The 16,482-nt window shown below is 39.5% G+C and overlaps 2 protein-coding genes and 4 non-coding genes across 7 annotated transcripts; 1 reads left to right on the top strand and 5 right to left on the bottom strand.

The window, feature by feature from the left end:
- Positions 1 to 3,411: 3,411 nt before the first annotated feature.
- rps7 (ribosomal protein S7) lies at positions 3,412 to 10,159 on the bottom strand. The gene is made up of 7 exons (XM_022196378.2): positions 10,106 to 10,159; positions 9,321 to 9,406; positions 8,778 to 8,849; positions 7,973 to 8,116; positions 6,691 to 6,755; positions 4,407 to 4,557; positions 3,412 to 3,522 (listed from the first exon to the last, which is right to left on the bottom strand). Exons 2-7 carry the CDS (start codon positions 9,393 to 9,395, stop codon positions 3,445 to 3,447), a joined length of 585 nt encoding a protein of 194 aa, XP_022052070.1. The 5' UTR covers positions 9,396 to 9,406; positions 10,106 to 10,159; the 3' UTR covers positions 3,412 to 3,444.
- Positions 3,686 to 3,903, bottom strand: LOC127530424 (small nucleolar RNA SNORA73 family). The gene has a single exon (XR_007937014.1). It is a non-coding gene; the product is annotated as a small nucleolar RNA SNORA73 family (small nucleolar RNA).
- On the bottom strand, positions 5,215 to 5,432 carry LOC127530423 (small nucleolar RNA SNORA73 family). Its single transcript, XR_007937013.1, has one exon. It is a non-coding gene; the product is annotated as a small nucleolar RNA SNORA73 family (small nucleolar RNA).
- LOC127530425 (small nucleolar RNA SNORA73 family) lies at positions 7,071 to 7,289 on the bottom strand. The gene has a single exon (XR_007937015.1). It is a non-coding gene; the product is annotated as a small nucleolar RNA SNORA73 family (small nucleolar RNA).
- Positions 8,369 to 8,586, bottom strand: LOC127530422 (small nucleolar RNA SNORA73 family). Its single transcript, XR_007937012.1, has one exon. It is a non-coding gene; the product is annotated as a small nucleolar RNA SNORA73 family (small nucleolar RNA).
- Positions 10,160 to 10,218: 59 nt separating the features above from the next.
- Positions 10,219 to 16,014, top strand: rnaseh1 (ribonuclease H1). Of its 2 annotated transcripts, XM_022196365.2 has the most exons (9): positions 10,219 to 10,260; positions 10,655 to 10,756; positions 12,230 to 12,354; positions 12,635 to 12,814; positions 13,072 to 13,171; positions 13,301 to 13,355; positions 13,505 to 13,589; positions 13,724 to 13,848; positions 15,655 to 16,014. In XM_022196365.2, exons 2-9 carry the CDS (start codon positions 10,692 to 10,694, stop codon positions 15,757 to 15,759), a joined length of 840 nt encoding a protein of 279 aa, XP_022052057.1. In that variant the 5' UTR covers positions 10,219 to 10,260; positions 10,655 to 10,691; the 3' UTR covers positions 15,760 to 16,014. The 2 variants fall into 2 exon arrangements, with proteins under 2 accessions (XP_022052057.1, XP_022052048.1); XM_022196356.2 differs by lacking the exon at positions 10,219 to 10,260 and having other exon boundaries at positions 10,273 to 10,756.
- Positions 16,015 to 16,482: the final 468 nt, after the last annotated feature.

Genomic DNA, 16,482 nt, shown 5'->3' with positions numbered 1-16,482 from the left:
CTTAAATACTTTCAGCTTCTTTAAAATAGTGCCCTTGGTTCCTGTTTAATGACTGCAGCCGTTCGACTGTTTTATGGTTAGGATTACAAATTCACTCACATTTAGTTGTAGTATTATGTGTGATTTTTAAATATGGATTTAATGTCTTTCTGCAGGTCACAGGGTCATTAGGTTCAAATGCACCCTGAAAGCCCAGAAACTTCCTTCATTCACTTATCATTTTATTATTTTACCCATCTCAAATTTCAATTCACATCTGTTTTTCTTTACTGGACTCTAACATTCACCTCGGTAACACACAGGATAGAAAACAAACCCCATTTAGTGATAAAGTAGTAAAGAAATTTAGTCAAATCATTTTTTTTCCCACTTTACTTAATGCAAATATCTTATTTTTGTTCATTTCTATTTAGCTGACCTTAAAATGTGTGTTGTTATTTTTAGTTTCAGACCATTTGAGAACTTGAAAACATGAATCTTGCAGTTTGGTTCCTTTTGATTTAAAAGGATGAGTTGAATGAACAAACAGCTCAGAGTTCACTCAACTCTTCTCACTCTTGTGTTTTGTTGTTTGAGGTAACTGATGTGGTGGAAACCTGCTGTGTAGGAGCTTTAATTTAGGCTAAATTAAGTTACGGTTGTTTCTTTTCACAATAATCAAAACAATTCATAAAAATAAATCAGTTCTCAATTTAATTCCTGCTACTGTAGACTTTAAAGTTTTCTCGCCGTAACAGTGAGCAGCTTCACAGTTCTGTTAAATAAAAAAGAAACTCTGCAAACGTTAGTAAAGTCTGTCTGTGATCGCTATTCATGTGACCTGTAGATTCAACTTAATATCTTGAGTTTATTCAACTTGCTTTGCCAAGTCGTTTTATACTTTTACTTTGAACAAATCAATAAATCAAAGTTCAGTTAACTCACATGTTTAAGGTAGCAGGAGAACTTTCTACACTAAAAGAAACTTGATGTATTGTAGCTACAGTGTGTGATCCTTCTCGTCAAAACCAAAGTGCTGTGCAGAGATAAACAGGACTGTCCAGATAACTGTGGCCCCATTTGTTTGCATTTTAAAACATCTATCTCTGCGATTTGTGCCTACACACCAAATGCAATGAAGGAGAAATGAATTTTATGCGTTTGTCAAAGAATCGTCATACCTGCAGTCTAGGCGCCTTCGCAGTCTAATGCGTGTCTTCAGCAGAGGAGGAGGAACTAGAGTTTGTCAGAGCTGCCTGTGAAAATGTACATGTGAGTTCAAAAACCAACCACAAAGTCAAAATCACACTCGCACAGACACACACACCACATCGACTTCAGCATCCTTCCTGTTTCACATGGTCGCCATGATCTTTTCTGATCTCATCTGTTTCTCAGAAACTTCCCCCTAAAGGCATTATTGCAGATGTGGGTGTTCAGATAAAAAAAATATTATTGTGCAAAAGCTTGTGTGTGTTTTGTGGTGTTTCAGCGGGTGATGTCCTACTGTCTATAGTCAACAGACTTCTGTCTTTAAAGGTTGGGTAAATTAATATACGTAGCATTAACTGAAAAATCACCATCACTGATAGGTCTAATTGTGTAGCCAGTGAAATGCAACCTGACCAAGACTGTGTGTTAAATCATGAAGTCACTGAAAACCTTTTTTTAACTGAAACGTGCACACATCTTGTGACCAAATCTGTGCTCATTTCAAGAGTGTAGAGACAAAGACTGACATTTCTGTCGCAGAATGTCCATGTTCTTTGTCCACATTTTAACTCCCTCTGGAGGAAAATGCTGTTTCAGTATGGATGGAGGCTCAAATCTGCACTTTCCACAAGATGGAATCTGCAGCTGGTTGTGTCTTATCAGGTCATATAGCAGTTGTTGCTGTGTTGAAAATTTTCTGCAGTAAAACCTTAAGGGGCTCATAGTTGTGTTGTTTGGGTCATTTGTAGTCAACACAAGTGGTCAAACATTGGAGATCAGTAATGATTTGAAGTATATAAAATGGATTAAACATAAATCAGCCCAAAAGTTTAAGCTCATGCCACATCAGTAAACTACTGAATGAAAAGTCTCCAGTTTGGTCTGACGGTGGAGCAGCTTGAAGATACGCAACAAAATCCAGAGTCTGTTCTAAAAGAGTGAGACTGAGCCAACGGCTAAATCAACCTGCTGTACAGGAATATACTGTAAGAGGAAAGACTCAGGGCAACACAAGTGAAAAAAACTGCAGAAGATGCAGGACACTCGTCAGCATCAGCAGGACAGAGCCAAAGTGTCGGAATGTGATCCACCGTCAGGCCAGAGTCGGCAGTCACTGGCTGGATGTTTGAAATCCTCATGTGTTGTGTCTGAAGGCAGATTGTGCCTTAAGATGTCATGAAATTTCCAGAAGTGTCAGAAGTTTACATGTCTGATGTGATCCATAACAGTGAAGAATAAAAATGAGAAGCTGATTTTGTATCACTGCTAATCACGTGGAGAGCTGCAAGCGTGATTAAATGGTGTGCTTTTTAAAAAGTAGTGACTGATTTGTACTTTGAGTTAGCTCCATTATAGATGAGTAATAGAAAACTGTTGACCTCACAGGTTGGTTTTTGTCTTATTCACCAGTACGTAAGGAAACCGTACGGCTCTGACTGTGAGCTTGAACAGGAACTATACTACCACCAGTCAACTCAAACATGAACATAAAGGATCATCTGATTATGAGCTGCTGAACGTGATGGTGAATAGAATGAAGCTGAATCTGCTACAGAAAAATACGCGGATGTCGAGTTGCATTTAGTCCTCTGACAGGAGGCTGGTCTCACTCATGTCTGACACAATCTCCCAGGAAAATTTGACTGCCACAGTGTTTTGACTTTTTTTTTTAGTTTTCGTCTGAACTATTGGATTAGTTTAGTCTGAGGTTGCCCTTTGGAATTGTGGGTAATCATTTCCTCGGGTATGTTACGATCATAGACTATGCTTTTGATGAGTCCCCAGGTGGATGGAACCTTTGGAGCCCAGAATCAAGAGAAAACATCCTGCAGTGCCACTTTCAGCCACATTAACGGCACTGTTTCTCCATTTAAGTATTTTCTTTAATTTTTTAAGAAGACTTTAATTTTTAATTAAACTTCTTTTGTAAAGTAACACAAAATTAATGTAGGAGTAAAAGTTACAGATACAACTGTGTTGCTGTAAAACATTAAGTGGCTCATAATTATGTTGTTTGGCTAATATTTCAACTGTACACTGCATTCTTCTCAATGAGCATGTCGGCTGATTTTCTATTTTTAGTTTTACATCCATATACTACTTGCACAATAGGCTCTGGTTTGATCTTAAGGTGGAGCAGATTGAAGACACAGCCAGGAGAAGAGTCAGAACCCAACAGCTGTTCAGTCTTCACTATAAATAAAAGACAGGTACCAACACTGACAGTAAACAAATTTATTTTGTCATCTGCATTTACAGCTGGAATTCTGGGAATTCAAACACGACGTCTTTGCCTGTGAGTTTCTTGTAGACACCAGAGAAAGTCTCCACCTGAAACACAAGAGCAAACAAACATAATTTAGACTAGGGCTGCAGCTGAACAACCATCAGACATTTTTCTTTTGGCGCACAGATGTCATGTATTTCATATGAATTTGACATTTTTTCCACATTCTGTTCAGAACCACAAGAATCTCTCATCCGTCACCCGACACTTTGTGCACTGCATGGTTTAGCTCCCCAGTAACGGCCCCAAAGGACTCTGGGAAGATGTAGGAATATGCAGGACGCTCGTCCTCACCAGCCAGAAGCCGGGGACAGAGCTTTATCTCTGACGATGTGGAACGGGACTGTACGTCTCAGCTCAGGGCTACGCTCCCATACGCCACCAGGACAGAGCCAGGAGAGCAACTCGCTGGATGTCCACGTCAGAGAAAAACTAGCAGATTTGTAAAACCTTGCGTTTTGTGTTCAGAGGGAGACCATGGTTTAAGATCTCATCTGACTGTTCTGCTTCCCAAATTGTCACAAGGTTAAGTGACTGATATCTGATGACAGACAGCTGATCAGATCCATAAAACATGACAATAATGGTTAAAAGACGATTTTCTGACTGAATATCACTGTCTATGCGAAGAGCTGCAACATTTCATTATTCTACTAATCAATCAAGTCGGTTTTCAATGAAAAATGTGAACCAGTCGATGTTTCACTTTAAAACCATGCTGATTTTCTAGGCCTTACATTATGGTATTCCTGATGTTGGTTGAACAAAATGGAACATTTTGTCATCATACTGAATTTAAGAATATTCTGACAAAACTTTTTCAGATGTTTAAATAACCCATTTAAATACAATTCAAATATGAATTGAGAGAATTAATCTCCTTGTCAGAACATCTTGTCTTATCTTCTGCATCCTGCGGAGAACTTACTTTGTGTTCGACGTTGTTCTGCTGCGCTTTGTCCAGGTGGACCTTGATGAGCCTGCTGCTGTCCAGTTTGACTCTAATCCTCTTACCCACGATCTCGCTGGGGAACACCAGGTCCTCCAAGATGGCGTCATGGACCGCAGTCAGAGTACGGCTGAGGAAAGAATCAAAGACATTGACACTCAACACTCATGCAGCTTAAAGAACTAAACACCTGGGCTCTGTGCTTCAAGGACGCCTTGAAACAACCAAATGATTGATTCAGTCCAAAAACATAGTAGCTCCAATAGTAGCAAACAACTTAATTATTTCCAAAAATATCAAACGGTTGCTGGTTATAGGATCTTAAGTAGTGAGAATTTGCTGCTTTTCTGTTTGATGAAGCTGAAATTTTTAATGAAATGTCTTTCTTTCAGATTATTGGTTGGGCAAAAGCAATCTGAAGTTGTCCCTTTACAAACTAGGAAAATATAGTGGGCATGTGTCAATATTTAGACATTTCACTGACAAAACAATCAACATGTGATTGAATGAACTGAGTAAACTTCAGCAGCAGCCCTAATCAATGAAAATGACTCATCTGCATGAAATGACTGTCACAAGCCAAGAGTTCTTTTAACTATAATCTTTTGAGTTGAATTATTACTTCCCATTGACTCGTAAGGCTCCCATAAACGTTTTTAGCTTCCAACCTAAACCTGCTCTTCATCAGGGAAGCAATATTATGAGGAAAGGGCTCTTAGTTTCATTACTTTAATTATGACAATTACAATGCAAAAAAGCATACAATCGTTTTACAAATCTGTAAACACTTTGTGCACTGCATGGTTTAGCTCCCCAGTAACGGCCCCAAAGGACTCTGGGAAGATGTAGGAATATGCAGGACGCTCGTCCTCACCAGCCAGAAGCCGGGGACAGAGCTTTATCTCTGACGATGTGGAACGGGACTGTACGTCTCAGCTCAGAGCTACGCTCCCATACGCCACCAGGACAGAGCCAGGAGAGCAACTCGCTGGATGTCCACGTCAGACAGATACTGAGTCCATCAATGTCACTTTAAACTACTAGATTAATTCTGTCTATTGAACAATCATTTTCACCTCTACTACAGAAAAGCATACAACTTAAAAATGATAAAACTCCTTTCCCCAGATAATAAAATGTTTAATTTGTACATGCAGTCAGGTTTAATTTTCAATGGTTTTTTTTTCCTTTAGAAAACATTGGGAATATTGTAACAGGTAGCCCTGAATGATGCAGGAAAAATCTCTTAAGACTGACTAAATATTAAACATCAACTGGGTGATAATGTGACTGCTGTTTCTCTATTGTGATTATTTCTTGCTTTTCTTTGCCATGTTATCAACAGAAGATCTTCAGATTTCGGGCTCTTAGTCGCATAAAACCAGAACTCTGAATGAGGCTTCTCTTTGTGGCTTTAGAAGCTTTTAAGGGCCCTTTTTCACCACTTTCTTATCTTATCTAGGAACCATGACAAAAACATGCTTTGTTTTTTTTATTGTGTAAGTAATTGCTCTGCTATGAATATTCTACTGAGCCAATTCATAGATAAACTAACCTGATCGTGATGCCTCCCATTAGTTCATGCAGTAAAACACAAGCAACAAATTGAGGATCTTCACCACACAAAAATTCTGTAAATTCTTAAGTATTGCAACTAACTTATCAATTTACCTACTGGTGATTTTCCTGAATTAAGCAGCTGTTTAGATTATGATGCCTGAAAGATATACAACACAGTTCTACAGGAATAAAACTCAGAATTCATTTAAACTCCATCTCATTTTACAGCTCAGAGTCACAAACCCATCCTAATAGATTTTACTTCGACAACGCGTGCAGTCAGAGCACCAGGACAAGACCATGACACTTATTTTAATACCGCAAAATGTCCAAAGACAGTAATTACCAAGATGTGAGAAGCTTGAAACAGTGACTATTTGACCTAAAAATGACTTTGCAATATAAACTTTTAATCCCATAGTTTCTCTACTTTCTAATTGGTTACATTGCCCAGATCGGCCTAATAATCCACATAAATCCTATCAAACCATCTCCATTCCTCATTTCACTTTGCTGGAACTACCTGAGGGTAGAGAGTGTGGTCTAATCCACTAATTATTATAAAGCAGTAAAGATTAAAAAGTGATAAGACATTATTTTTGACCAACAGATTAATGAACAAAACCTTCATCTCTTTCATGAGACACTTTCCTGTATAACTCCATCTGTAAAATTAAAACGAAGGCAAACGATCTCCACTCACCTCCTGGGACGCTTCTGCTTATTCTTTGTACGGCTTTTCCTGGTGGGTTTGGGCAGAATTCTCCTCTGAAAGTCAACATCATCATTTGATTACTCTCTCATCAGGATTCACAGACAAAAGACAATTACGACTCAGATAAACATGAAGAGACATATGAAGTCTGGTAAACATTTGACGTCCCAGACAGATACGATCAGACAGCTTTAGTGTCAAAATTTTGTTCATTTTGCTTCACAAAACAGTTCATAAAAGTTGTAAATGTTTCTCAGTTTGTCACCTTTCACATGGCTACATTCTAAGGACACAGGGTACTAGCATTGCCCAACTATAACACGGCATAATTTCAGTATCAGCACTATCAACTGAATTCTGATGTCAAATAATGTGCACTGCATGGTTTAGCTCCCCAGTAACGGCCCCAAAAGGACTCTGGGAAGATGTAGGAATATGCAGGACGCTCGTCCTCACCAGCCAGAAGCCGGGGACAGAGCTTTTTTTCTGACGATGTGGAACGGGACTGTACGTCTCAGCTCAGAGCTACGCTCCCATACGCCACCAGGACAGAGCCAGGAGAGCAACTCGCTGGATGTCCACGTCAGACAGATACTGAGTTCATCAATGTCACTTTAAACTACTAGCTTCCCTGTTACTCCTCGAAACAGGTTTGCATATTTGGGTGTTCTTCAAAATCTGCAATGACATCTAACATATTGCATATTTTAAAGAACAAGCCAACTTTACTTGCATAAGGGTTTTTCTTGGTCAAATAACCTCAAGTGTGGTTGCTCTGTACCACCGCTGTGAAAACCACCACAATGTCAACTTTCCAAAAAGCCACAAAATTATTTTGTAAAAATATTTGTAATAATCTAGTGGGGTCTTACAAAAAAGCTTTGTGACCTTAAGATATCGCAGAAATTACTTCCAGCCTGTCGTTTACCTGCTTGACATCTGACTAATCTGCAAATTAGCTTTTTAGACTAGCAAACAAATTAACAAGTTCCCAAAGAGAAGTACTCTGTGAACGATCCCTACATAACTGACCCCAACTTAGAACAGATAGAAAGAACAGGCCTAAATGTTACAACTGGTTGCAGACATCTCCTATTACCATTACAAAAAGGAATATCAGCCCTTAGAACCCACATTCTCATCTAAATTCCTATAGGGCAATTCAGAGGAGGTCATCAGCGCTTAGCTTATCCTTAAAACACACGGAGACTGTTAGACAAGCGCATGACACTCTTTTTTTCAAGACATAACCCACAGCACACATTCTCACCTGTGCGATGAAGACCACGTGCTTTCCGCTGAACTTCTTCTCCAGCTCCCTCACCAGACGCACCTGAATCTTCTGGAAGGACTTCAGCTGAGGAACAGGGACGAATATGATGATGGCTTTCCTGCTGCCACCAACTTCGATTTCCTGAAACAAAGCAAACAGAGTAAATGTGTGGAAGGACAGCCTCTGCATACTGCCTCTACAGCTTACAAACATGAATTAAATCCCAGCATTATCTGTCAGCTCCTCAAGAAATCAGACAATATTCATTAAATTTACATCATCATTTAACTGTTCTAAAAGTGTAGCTAGTAAACAACAACAATTAGCTTTAGATTACTGCAAGAAATGTTACCACAATGTAAGTACTGCAACATAAAACAAGTATGGATCAATAAATGTGCACTGCATGGTTTAGCTCCCCAGTAACGGCCCCAAAGGACTCTGGGAAGATGTAGGAATATGCAGGACGCTCGTCCTCACCAGCCAGAAGCCGGGGACAGAGCTTTTTTTCCGACGATGTGGAACGGGACTGTACGTCTCAGCTCAGAGCTACGCTCCCATACGCCACCAGGACAGAGCCAGGAGAGCAACTCGCTGGATGTCCACGTCGGATTGGATGTAATATTCAACATTTTCAGATATGCAACAGCTTTTTTTGAACACAGATTACTTAAAACACAAACAGAGATAAAAAAAATTAGACTAATTTATACAGTTAGCTCTTTAACAATTTCAACAAATGACAAGGTAAAAACAGGGATAAGTGACAAGCTTTTGCATATAGATCTGTCTGAACTCCCACCTTTGCTGCAGTGATGTTCAGCTCTCTCAGCTGAGCCTTCAGATCAGAGTTCATCTCCAGCTCGAGCAGAGCCTGCAGAATGACATGTCACATTAGTGCGGATCATCTACAGTCTACATTTAAATAGGCTGCAACAATCACAAATACACACTCCCAATACCAAATCCATTGAAAATGTGACTTGCAAATAAACCTAAACTCAGCTACTTTTCATGAAAAATTAATAAAGGAAGAATCCAGTCAAATTATGTAGTTATGTGTACTTCTGAGTGATGACTAAACTTTAGCTACAGTTCAGCACTGACATGAAGAGCAGTTACACTGAATCAAGTTCAATGTAAAGTTCAGCAAATTAACCCCAAAACATCACAATGTCAGTTTTTCCTGTATCACTCAGCCCTAGAATGAATTTTATGCTAACATTTACAGTGATCCAACAATCTTGTATTTAAACATGACAAGTAGCAGGTGCAGTCACACTCATGCAGCCTGATAAAAAACAACACAACAAGAACTTGACGCTGAGAAACTTGGTGGTCTTACCTGGGAGATCCCAGACTCGAACTCGTCTGGCTTTTCGCCATTAGGCTTAACTATTTTGGCGCTGGTACTGAACATGGCCTTTGTCTCTGCATGGGGAGAAAGACATGTGGGTTACAAACACAGCTAGCCAGAGGTCTTTATGCCTCACCGATATGAATCCTTGAGAACTAGCATCACCGGCGCTTAGCTTAAGGCAAACCAAGTAGCCAAATGCTACCCGCTAGCCCACCAAAACAGTTCTAACAGAAAGAGGCAAGAATTTGCTTGACAAATACTTGTGCTGAAAAAAGATATCACGTAACTTCATCCACAAAACAAATGGCTGGACTCTCGGCTACTCCATACAAACCGCGCAGGCTAGGTTTAGTTAGAGGGAATGATAAGTGGCTAATGCAACCTAGCAGGGTGACATTATTGCTGCTCTGGTTTGCCTGTATAACTGACAGCGGTTTCTAAGCACTACATGCTTTAACTTCACAAAAACTGACCCGCTAATAAACAGAACTTCGTATATTCAGTGTGTGCCTTCTCTTGTCGCTACCGTAGCGGCTAACTGAACACATGCACGGCCTGCTAACTACTCCCCATTGCCAGAACCCATTCACCGGAGCTACTCTACTACGCTCTAATTTGGGATGTAAAAGTGCCATCCGTAGCTACAAACCACAAAATCTAAGGCATCACACTCTTGATGTGCTTTGTTGGGCATAAATCTTACAATTAAACGACATAAAAGCACATTTTGGAATGGAAAAGGTAGCCCAGTGAAAAATCGCACGACTAACCTCTGTCAACGACGGCCAAGGAAGAGGCCGGAACATCGCGAGAATTGCCTTAGTCCAATGGGAGCGGCTCATTTTATTATCGCGAGAATTGTGGAGTTAATCTTTGAGTGTGAAGAAATATCGCGAGATTTGTGGAAACTCAGGCATGACTGAAGGTAACTTCCGTTTGACGACAGTTAGCGTTACTTTTTGGTTTCTTTTTTACTTTCTTTATATTAGCACTTTTCAGAGATAGCTCAATGATATTATAAGAAGCCTTCAAGAGACGTTTTACTATTGTCATGTTTATTAGGAAGTTTTTTCGACGTTTTGTCTTTGGTGGTTCACAGTACGCTAACAAAAGTAGCTAGTATTTAGCTAATTTGAGCATCCTCCTGCACCTGTGTACATATATTGTGATGCTGAATTTAGCTTTGGCTGTCATAACAAAACACCAGTCAGATTTGAGGACATGTCACTGTGTCTGAGTTAATGTTACAATGTTAGCCACCTCCGTTTCTCGGCAGTTTTTATTCAGACAGTGATGTTTAGACTGACTGGTCTTTTCAGAGTAGTACGCAGGAGCCTTTGCAGCGCTGCCGACGACATGCCAAAGGGGAAATTTTTCTACGCAGTTAGGAAAGGATTGAAACCGGGAGTCTACTCTACGTGGTGAGGCTATTAACACTTTCATCTCATCACAATTGTTATTAAGAAAGTGCATTTCCTGTAGTGACACTATTAGGAGGGAGAGTACATGTCAAGCTTCGTTCACATAACTTGTGGTTTGTTTCCTTCAGGTGTGTCAAACAGCCCTACAATGAAATGCTTTATATATTTTTTTGTCATTATAATGCTATTCAGTTCGACATGACAGAAACACATAAGCAACTGCTTATTATAATAGTCTTTAATTTTCTCCCAGTCTCTGACATTGATTTAACCTATAGAAATTAATTTCTGTGTATCAAAGACACACATTTAAAAGTTTTTTGTCCCTTATAAACAATTCCCTCATGCCTTATAATGTCTTACATGTAACTCCACACTTGCCTACTCTAGAATGTGCAGATCTATAAAATTTTGGTGTCTGCCTCCACACACACCTTCCTATTCACAGCTCGAGCACATCATAGGCACATTTTCCTATTTTGAGCTGCCTTGTCCCCTCCGTCCTCCATCCTCCTGCTTCTGACCTGGAAATCGATCTTAGCATGCCATCCTAATTCTCTGTATTCCTAACATACATTTGGAGGAAAGAGACAAATAAGAGAGGGCTTGCTCGCGGAGCTATGAGCGAGAATGCACAAGTGTGTCCTCGTTGTGTGTTTTGCGAAAGTCTTTTCTGCACCTGTGAAATTGAAGAGAAGCATAAAGCCCCTCTCTGCAAGTTGACAGGATTGTTCCTTCAGATTTGTTCCACGTGCAACTCTAGAAGTCTGAATCCTTGTCTTGAGGCTTTCACCTGTATGCTGCAGTTACAAGGTGGAAACGCTTAGCCATTGTATTGATTAAAAAATACACCATTTGGACATGTTAAGAAGTTAAAGAAAAACTTGATTTACAGCAGAGGAGGTCATGAAGCTGCTTTGTTAGCAAGTTGCTGTTGACTCTCAATCAGGTCTGGCTCTGAAAGTAATTTGGATTTTTCAGTGTCATTGGTACACTGCAATTTAAAGGTGGAAATGCTCTGTCATGGCATTGACTGCTTATTCCACTCAAGATATGTCTTCTAGGATATTTTAAAAAGCACCATATCAACTTGTTACCAGGGTAAAACATGGAATAGGAGGGTCTTTTGCCGCTTCCTTTCTTATCTGTTAAAGGTATTCAGATATTCTTTGCAATGTTGCTAGAAACTGTGACAAATGCACAGACTTTATGTGAGGTTTGGTGCCCCCAACTCAATTTTATTTGAAAATGCAAAAAGCAAACCAAAAAAATAAATTACAAAAAGTGAGAATGATTTAGAACAAAGTGCTGTTCAGCTCAGTATGCATGTGATAAAGATACCACCCAACCTTTGACATCAAGTAGAGAATATACAGTTTAAGCTTTGGGAAAAGTGTGAGGATTCTGAACAACATGCGTTTCCTGCTAAGATGCATTGAACTCATTATATTCCCATTCTTTTTTGGGATTTAGGGATGAATGTAAGAGACAGGTGGACAAATTTTCAGGTCCATCCTTCAAGAAGTTTGCATCAGAGCGAGATGCCTGGGCCTTTGTCAGAGGAGTCGAGCCTTCTTCAGCTCCACAGGTCAATAAAGGTAAGCTAGTCCAGACTGACATGAAGATTTTGCTCTTTGCACTGCTGAAATACTAATATCCAGAGATTATAAATGCACTGACCTGATCATTTGATAATTAAAATGGCTGTTAACATCGATTAGAGCTGCAAATTAATCTAGTCACAGCTTAATTAGGGAAGACACTGAATGCAGAAATACATACTCACTTGTCATACATGTGTAAAGACAAACAGAAACTGTACAGTGGCATTACTGGCGATTTCTTTAAGCTGCATCATTAAGTATTTTTGTCCTTTAGTAATTCAGAGCGTGGAGTCGGACATCTCTCTGCTTCCTAAACGAGGCCCTGAGCCACTGGAGTACATCCCTCTTGGCAAGAAGAGATGTCTCTCAGAGGAGGAGCCAGAACAGCATCCCAAACGAGTCAAACAGTCAGAGAGCTCATCATCAGAAAGCACAGAGGGATTCACATACATGGGTAAGACAGTCAAACTTCTGTAGAAAGGAGGTTACTGTCCTAATAAGGTTTATTGTGGGGGGTTTACTCAGTTTGTAGTCAACTGTCTATTAAAGCATAGATATTTTTGATCGTCCATGGCTAGATAATCTGTAAAATATTTCACATGCTGTTGTATGTAGAAGTTAAAATGAAGAAAATAAAGACAGTACTAAAACTCCAGTTTCTGCACTGTAGTGGCCGTTGGTGCTACTGAGACCTGTCCTCCCTCTGACCAGGTGATGCTGTGGTTGTTTACACCGATGGCTGCTGCTCAGCCAACGGAAAGAGCAAAGCGTGTGCCGGCATTGGCGTGTACTGGGGCCCCGGCCACCCACTGTGAGAAAACACACGCTCGTATTGCTGAAGGGCACCTTTTTATACTAATTTCAAAATGAATTCCAACATGATGAAAAATGAATCAATAAATGCAGTCATTGTCACATTTGTTGCTGTTTTGTCCTGCAGAAATGTTGCAGAGCGGCTAGAAGGAAGACAGACTAACCAGCGCGCAGAGATACAAGTAAGCACATATCAGCATGAGTGTGTCTCTCAAAAATCGAATTGAAAACACTAAGTTAATTTCTGTACATGAAAGTATGCATTAATTTTTTTGCAAATATAAAGTGTTGACTTGTCATTTACCCGTTATCGCTGTTTTCAATGGATCAGGCAGCATGCAAAGCACTGGAACAGGCCATAGAGAAGAACATTAAGAAGTTGGTTCTTTACACTGACAGCAAATTTACGATCAATGGTGAGTTACATAAAACAGTTCTTCATTTTCATCACAACTTTTTCTAAATTTTTCTGCGTTCATCATCAACCACGTGCCGGGGTCAAGCTAAAATGATGAATTGCTGCTTCTGATATATGTGGTGTTTGCTGCAGGTGTGACCAGCTGGGTGAAAAACTGGAAGCTGAATGGATGGAGGTTGAAATCTGGAGGTCAGATCATCAACAAAGAAGACTTTGACAAGCTGGACAGATTGAATGCACAGCTGGAGGTGGTCTGGGTAAATATGAGTTCACTGAAACATTTCCACATCACTTGCTTATAATTTCTTAAAATGAATGATTCACCATGTTAATTGCTCCTAAAGATCAGCTGCAGAATTTACTACCTGCATTGCAACGTTTTCATAATAGCATAAATGTTTGAGGCAAAGTCAATTTAAGCTGCACTGGGTGAATATTTATGTATATTTTGTTTACTCAAGCTCATGTTATGACTTAGTTCCATTTTCTGGCAGGTAATATAACTAAAAAGTTGTGAGACTGCAGCTTTAAATTCATGCTACTTAATGTAATGTATTATTTTACTGAAGAGAAAAAGCAAAAGTAGCTATTACACATATTGATAATTCTGTGCTACAATCTGTTGCCCTCTATGGTGATATGGAGACTCAATCTGTTAGTCAGAAAAGGCCACAAGGGGGCATCAGAGCCTTATTTTCTCCCAAGTGAACTATTATGCGTAGTAAACATGGGATGACAGCCTGAAAACCTGGTCAGGAAAAAATACTCTCATGGGGAAAGAAAAATCGGTGTGATGCTGGAGTGAAGTTTTAATACTTGGAGGCGAGGAACTAGATAAAATACTAAAATCCTTACAGTGAGAGTATTTCCCGCTGATTTTGTCAGAGGATCACTTAGATTTTGTTTATTGCTGCATAGAATCAGGTGGAGGCAACATAGTGTGTGAGCTCTTTCCTGAATCAATTAAGTGTTTGGACTGTAAAATTTTAAGAAATTTAGAAATGTCTGTAAAATATTGATCCTTTACAGTTTACTGTAAAACACGTTGGCATATTCAATCTTCCTGTATTGTTAACAAAGAGCTTAAAACCTTGCAAAATTGAATTCATTATCGTGAGACTTAGAAAAAAATAATTAAATATTTACCGTTTGATTTAAAATAAGATGTAACCAAAGTGGTAGCGTAGCATGGCCAGACTAATTGTGCAAATGCAAATCAGTCAGGTGATGTAAAGGATGGCCACAGACCAAAATGTCTCTGTAGGGGATTGGAGAGACCGACAACCAATCAGAGCAAATATGTAACACTCAAGTATTCACTCCTTTTCAGTCATTGTGTCACAAGCTCTCAGTTTTGTCTGGTTCCCAGGTCCCTTTAAATGATTAATTAATTATCAGAATCCTGGCTGAATAACTTTCTGTGGTTTAACTAGTTTAAATCATTTAATATTTTAAGTCTAAATTGAACCTGTACCAAACAGACTGAACTACGTATACGCTGGAAATTCTTTTTTCTATGAAATGATTTTAAAATGTTGCAGGTATTGCTCCACTCAGACTTGTTGGTGATTTTGCTTTGCAGTGTCTCCAATTTTCCTTACACGGAATGTGAAACAAGCTTCGATGGCACTCAAAAATTATGGGAAAGTAAACAATAATTGGAGTGGTGTCTTCCTGAGGGGAACAGACATGTTCTGCTCTTGTCATATAAAACAAATAGCAGATACAGAAAGGATTTCTGTGTTTACAACGAAACAACAATTCAGAATTAAATGCAGATATTGACATAGCACTGCATCATTACATTGGGTTCAACTGTAGCCTTCAGCTGGCTGGAGCCAATAATTTTTGTTGGATTTTCAGGCACTTCTTTATTGTGCCAAGTCAAATCTATTGTAGCTTTCAGAAAATAATACAAATTTCCAAGTTGTATTTATGACTTGGATGCCTGCATGGCTGCTATTTACAAATTTAAAACACCAGCTGCTCAGGCTCAAGAGGATGACTTTACAGGTCATAAGAATTTTTTTTTCATTCGCACGCTTCCCCTCCTTGCCCTCCAGATCCATATTCCAGGTCACGCCGGCTACAGAGGCAACGAGGAGGCCGACAGACTGTCGAGAGAAGGAGCAGCAAAGCCTCGACAGGAGCAACAGGAAGTTGATTAGCACTGAAGAGATTGGCTGCTGGACTGTTTGTTTATGCTGGTCTTCGGTTTATCAACCAGTTGACAACTTTGATTTGGAGGTTTGTTTTTCCTCTCAGCAACATTTGTGACTGAACTGAAACTTTGAGGGGGAGACTCGATGTGTTGGTCAGCTTTTCTGTTGAATGTTTATTTTAGTTTGTGTTTCTGCTTTGAATAAAGTTTACAGTTGCTGCTGTGACCACCTATTGTGGCTTGTGATGCAGCGTGAGACCAACAGTCTGTCAATGTGAGGTTTCCTCTGAAGATCATTTTTATTTATCATTTTTTTTAAATAGAGGGCGAGCAAAATGAAGACAAGAGGGAAAGAGAAGAGTGAACAAGAGCATCAATAAGAGAAGATGAAGATACAGATTAGAAATGCAGGTGAGGTGAGGAAGGATGGATTAAAAATAGGAAGAGGGTAAATTGGAGAAACACAATACTTAAAATTTGATCATTCAGACTCGTTGTAATGCAGTCAGCTGTCCAGCAGGGGGCGCTTCAGATCGGTTTTCAAGCCCAGACAAAGACTTTTGAGGACTTGGGGTTCATTTAAGGATCTCCTTAAATGCCTCCTCACAATTTTGATAAACGCTGTTTAGAGCATGTCATTGTTTGGAATATATTGTTTCCATACTATCTTTAAGTTTGTTTGTACAGTAGAATTCTAATAAAAAACAAGGCACATCTGGACCCAAATCCT

Source organism: Acanthochromis polyacanthus, chromosome 16 (assembly GCF_021347895.1).
Source record: "Acanthochromis polyacanthus isolate Apoly-LR-REF ecotype Palm Island chromosome 16, KAUST_Apoly_ChrSc, whole genome shotgun sequence".
NCBI classification, from domain to species: Eukaryota; Metazoa; Chordata; class Actinopteri; family Pomacentridae; genus Acanthochromis; species Acanthochromis polyacanthus.
Note: the sequence above shows the minus strand (reverse complement) of the source record. Positions and strands in the feature narration are given on the sequence as shown.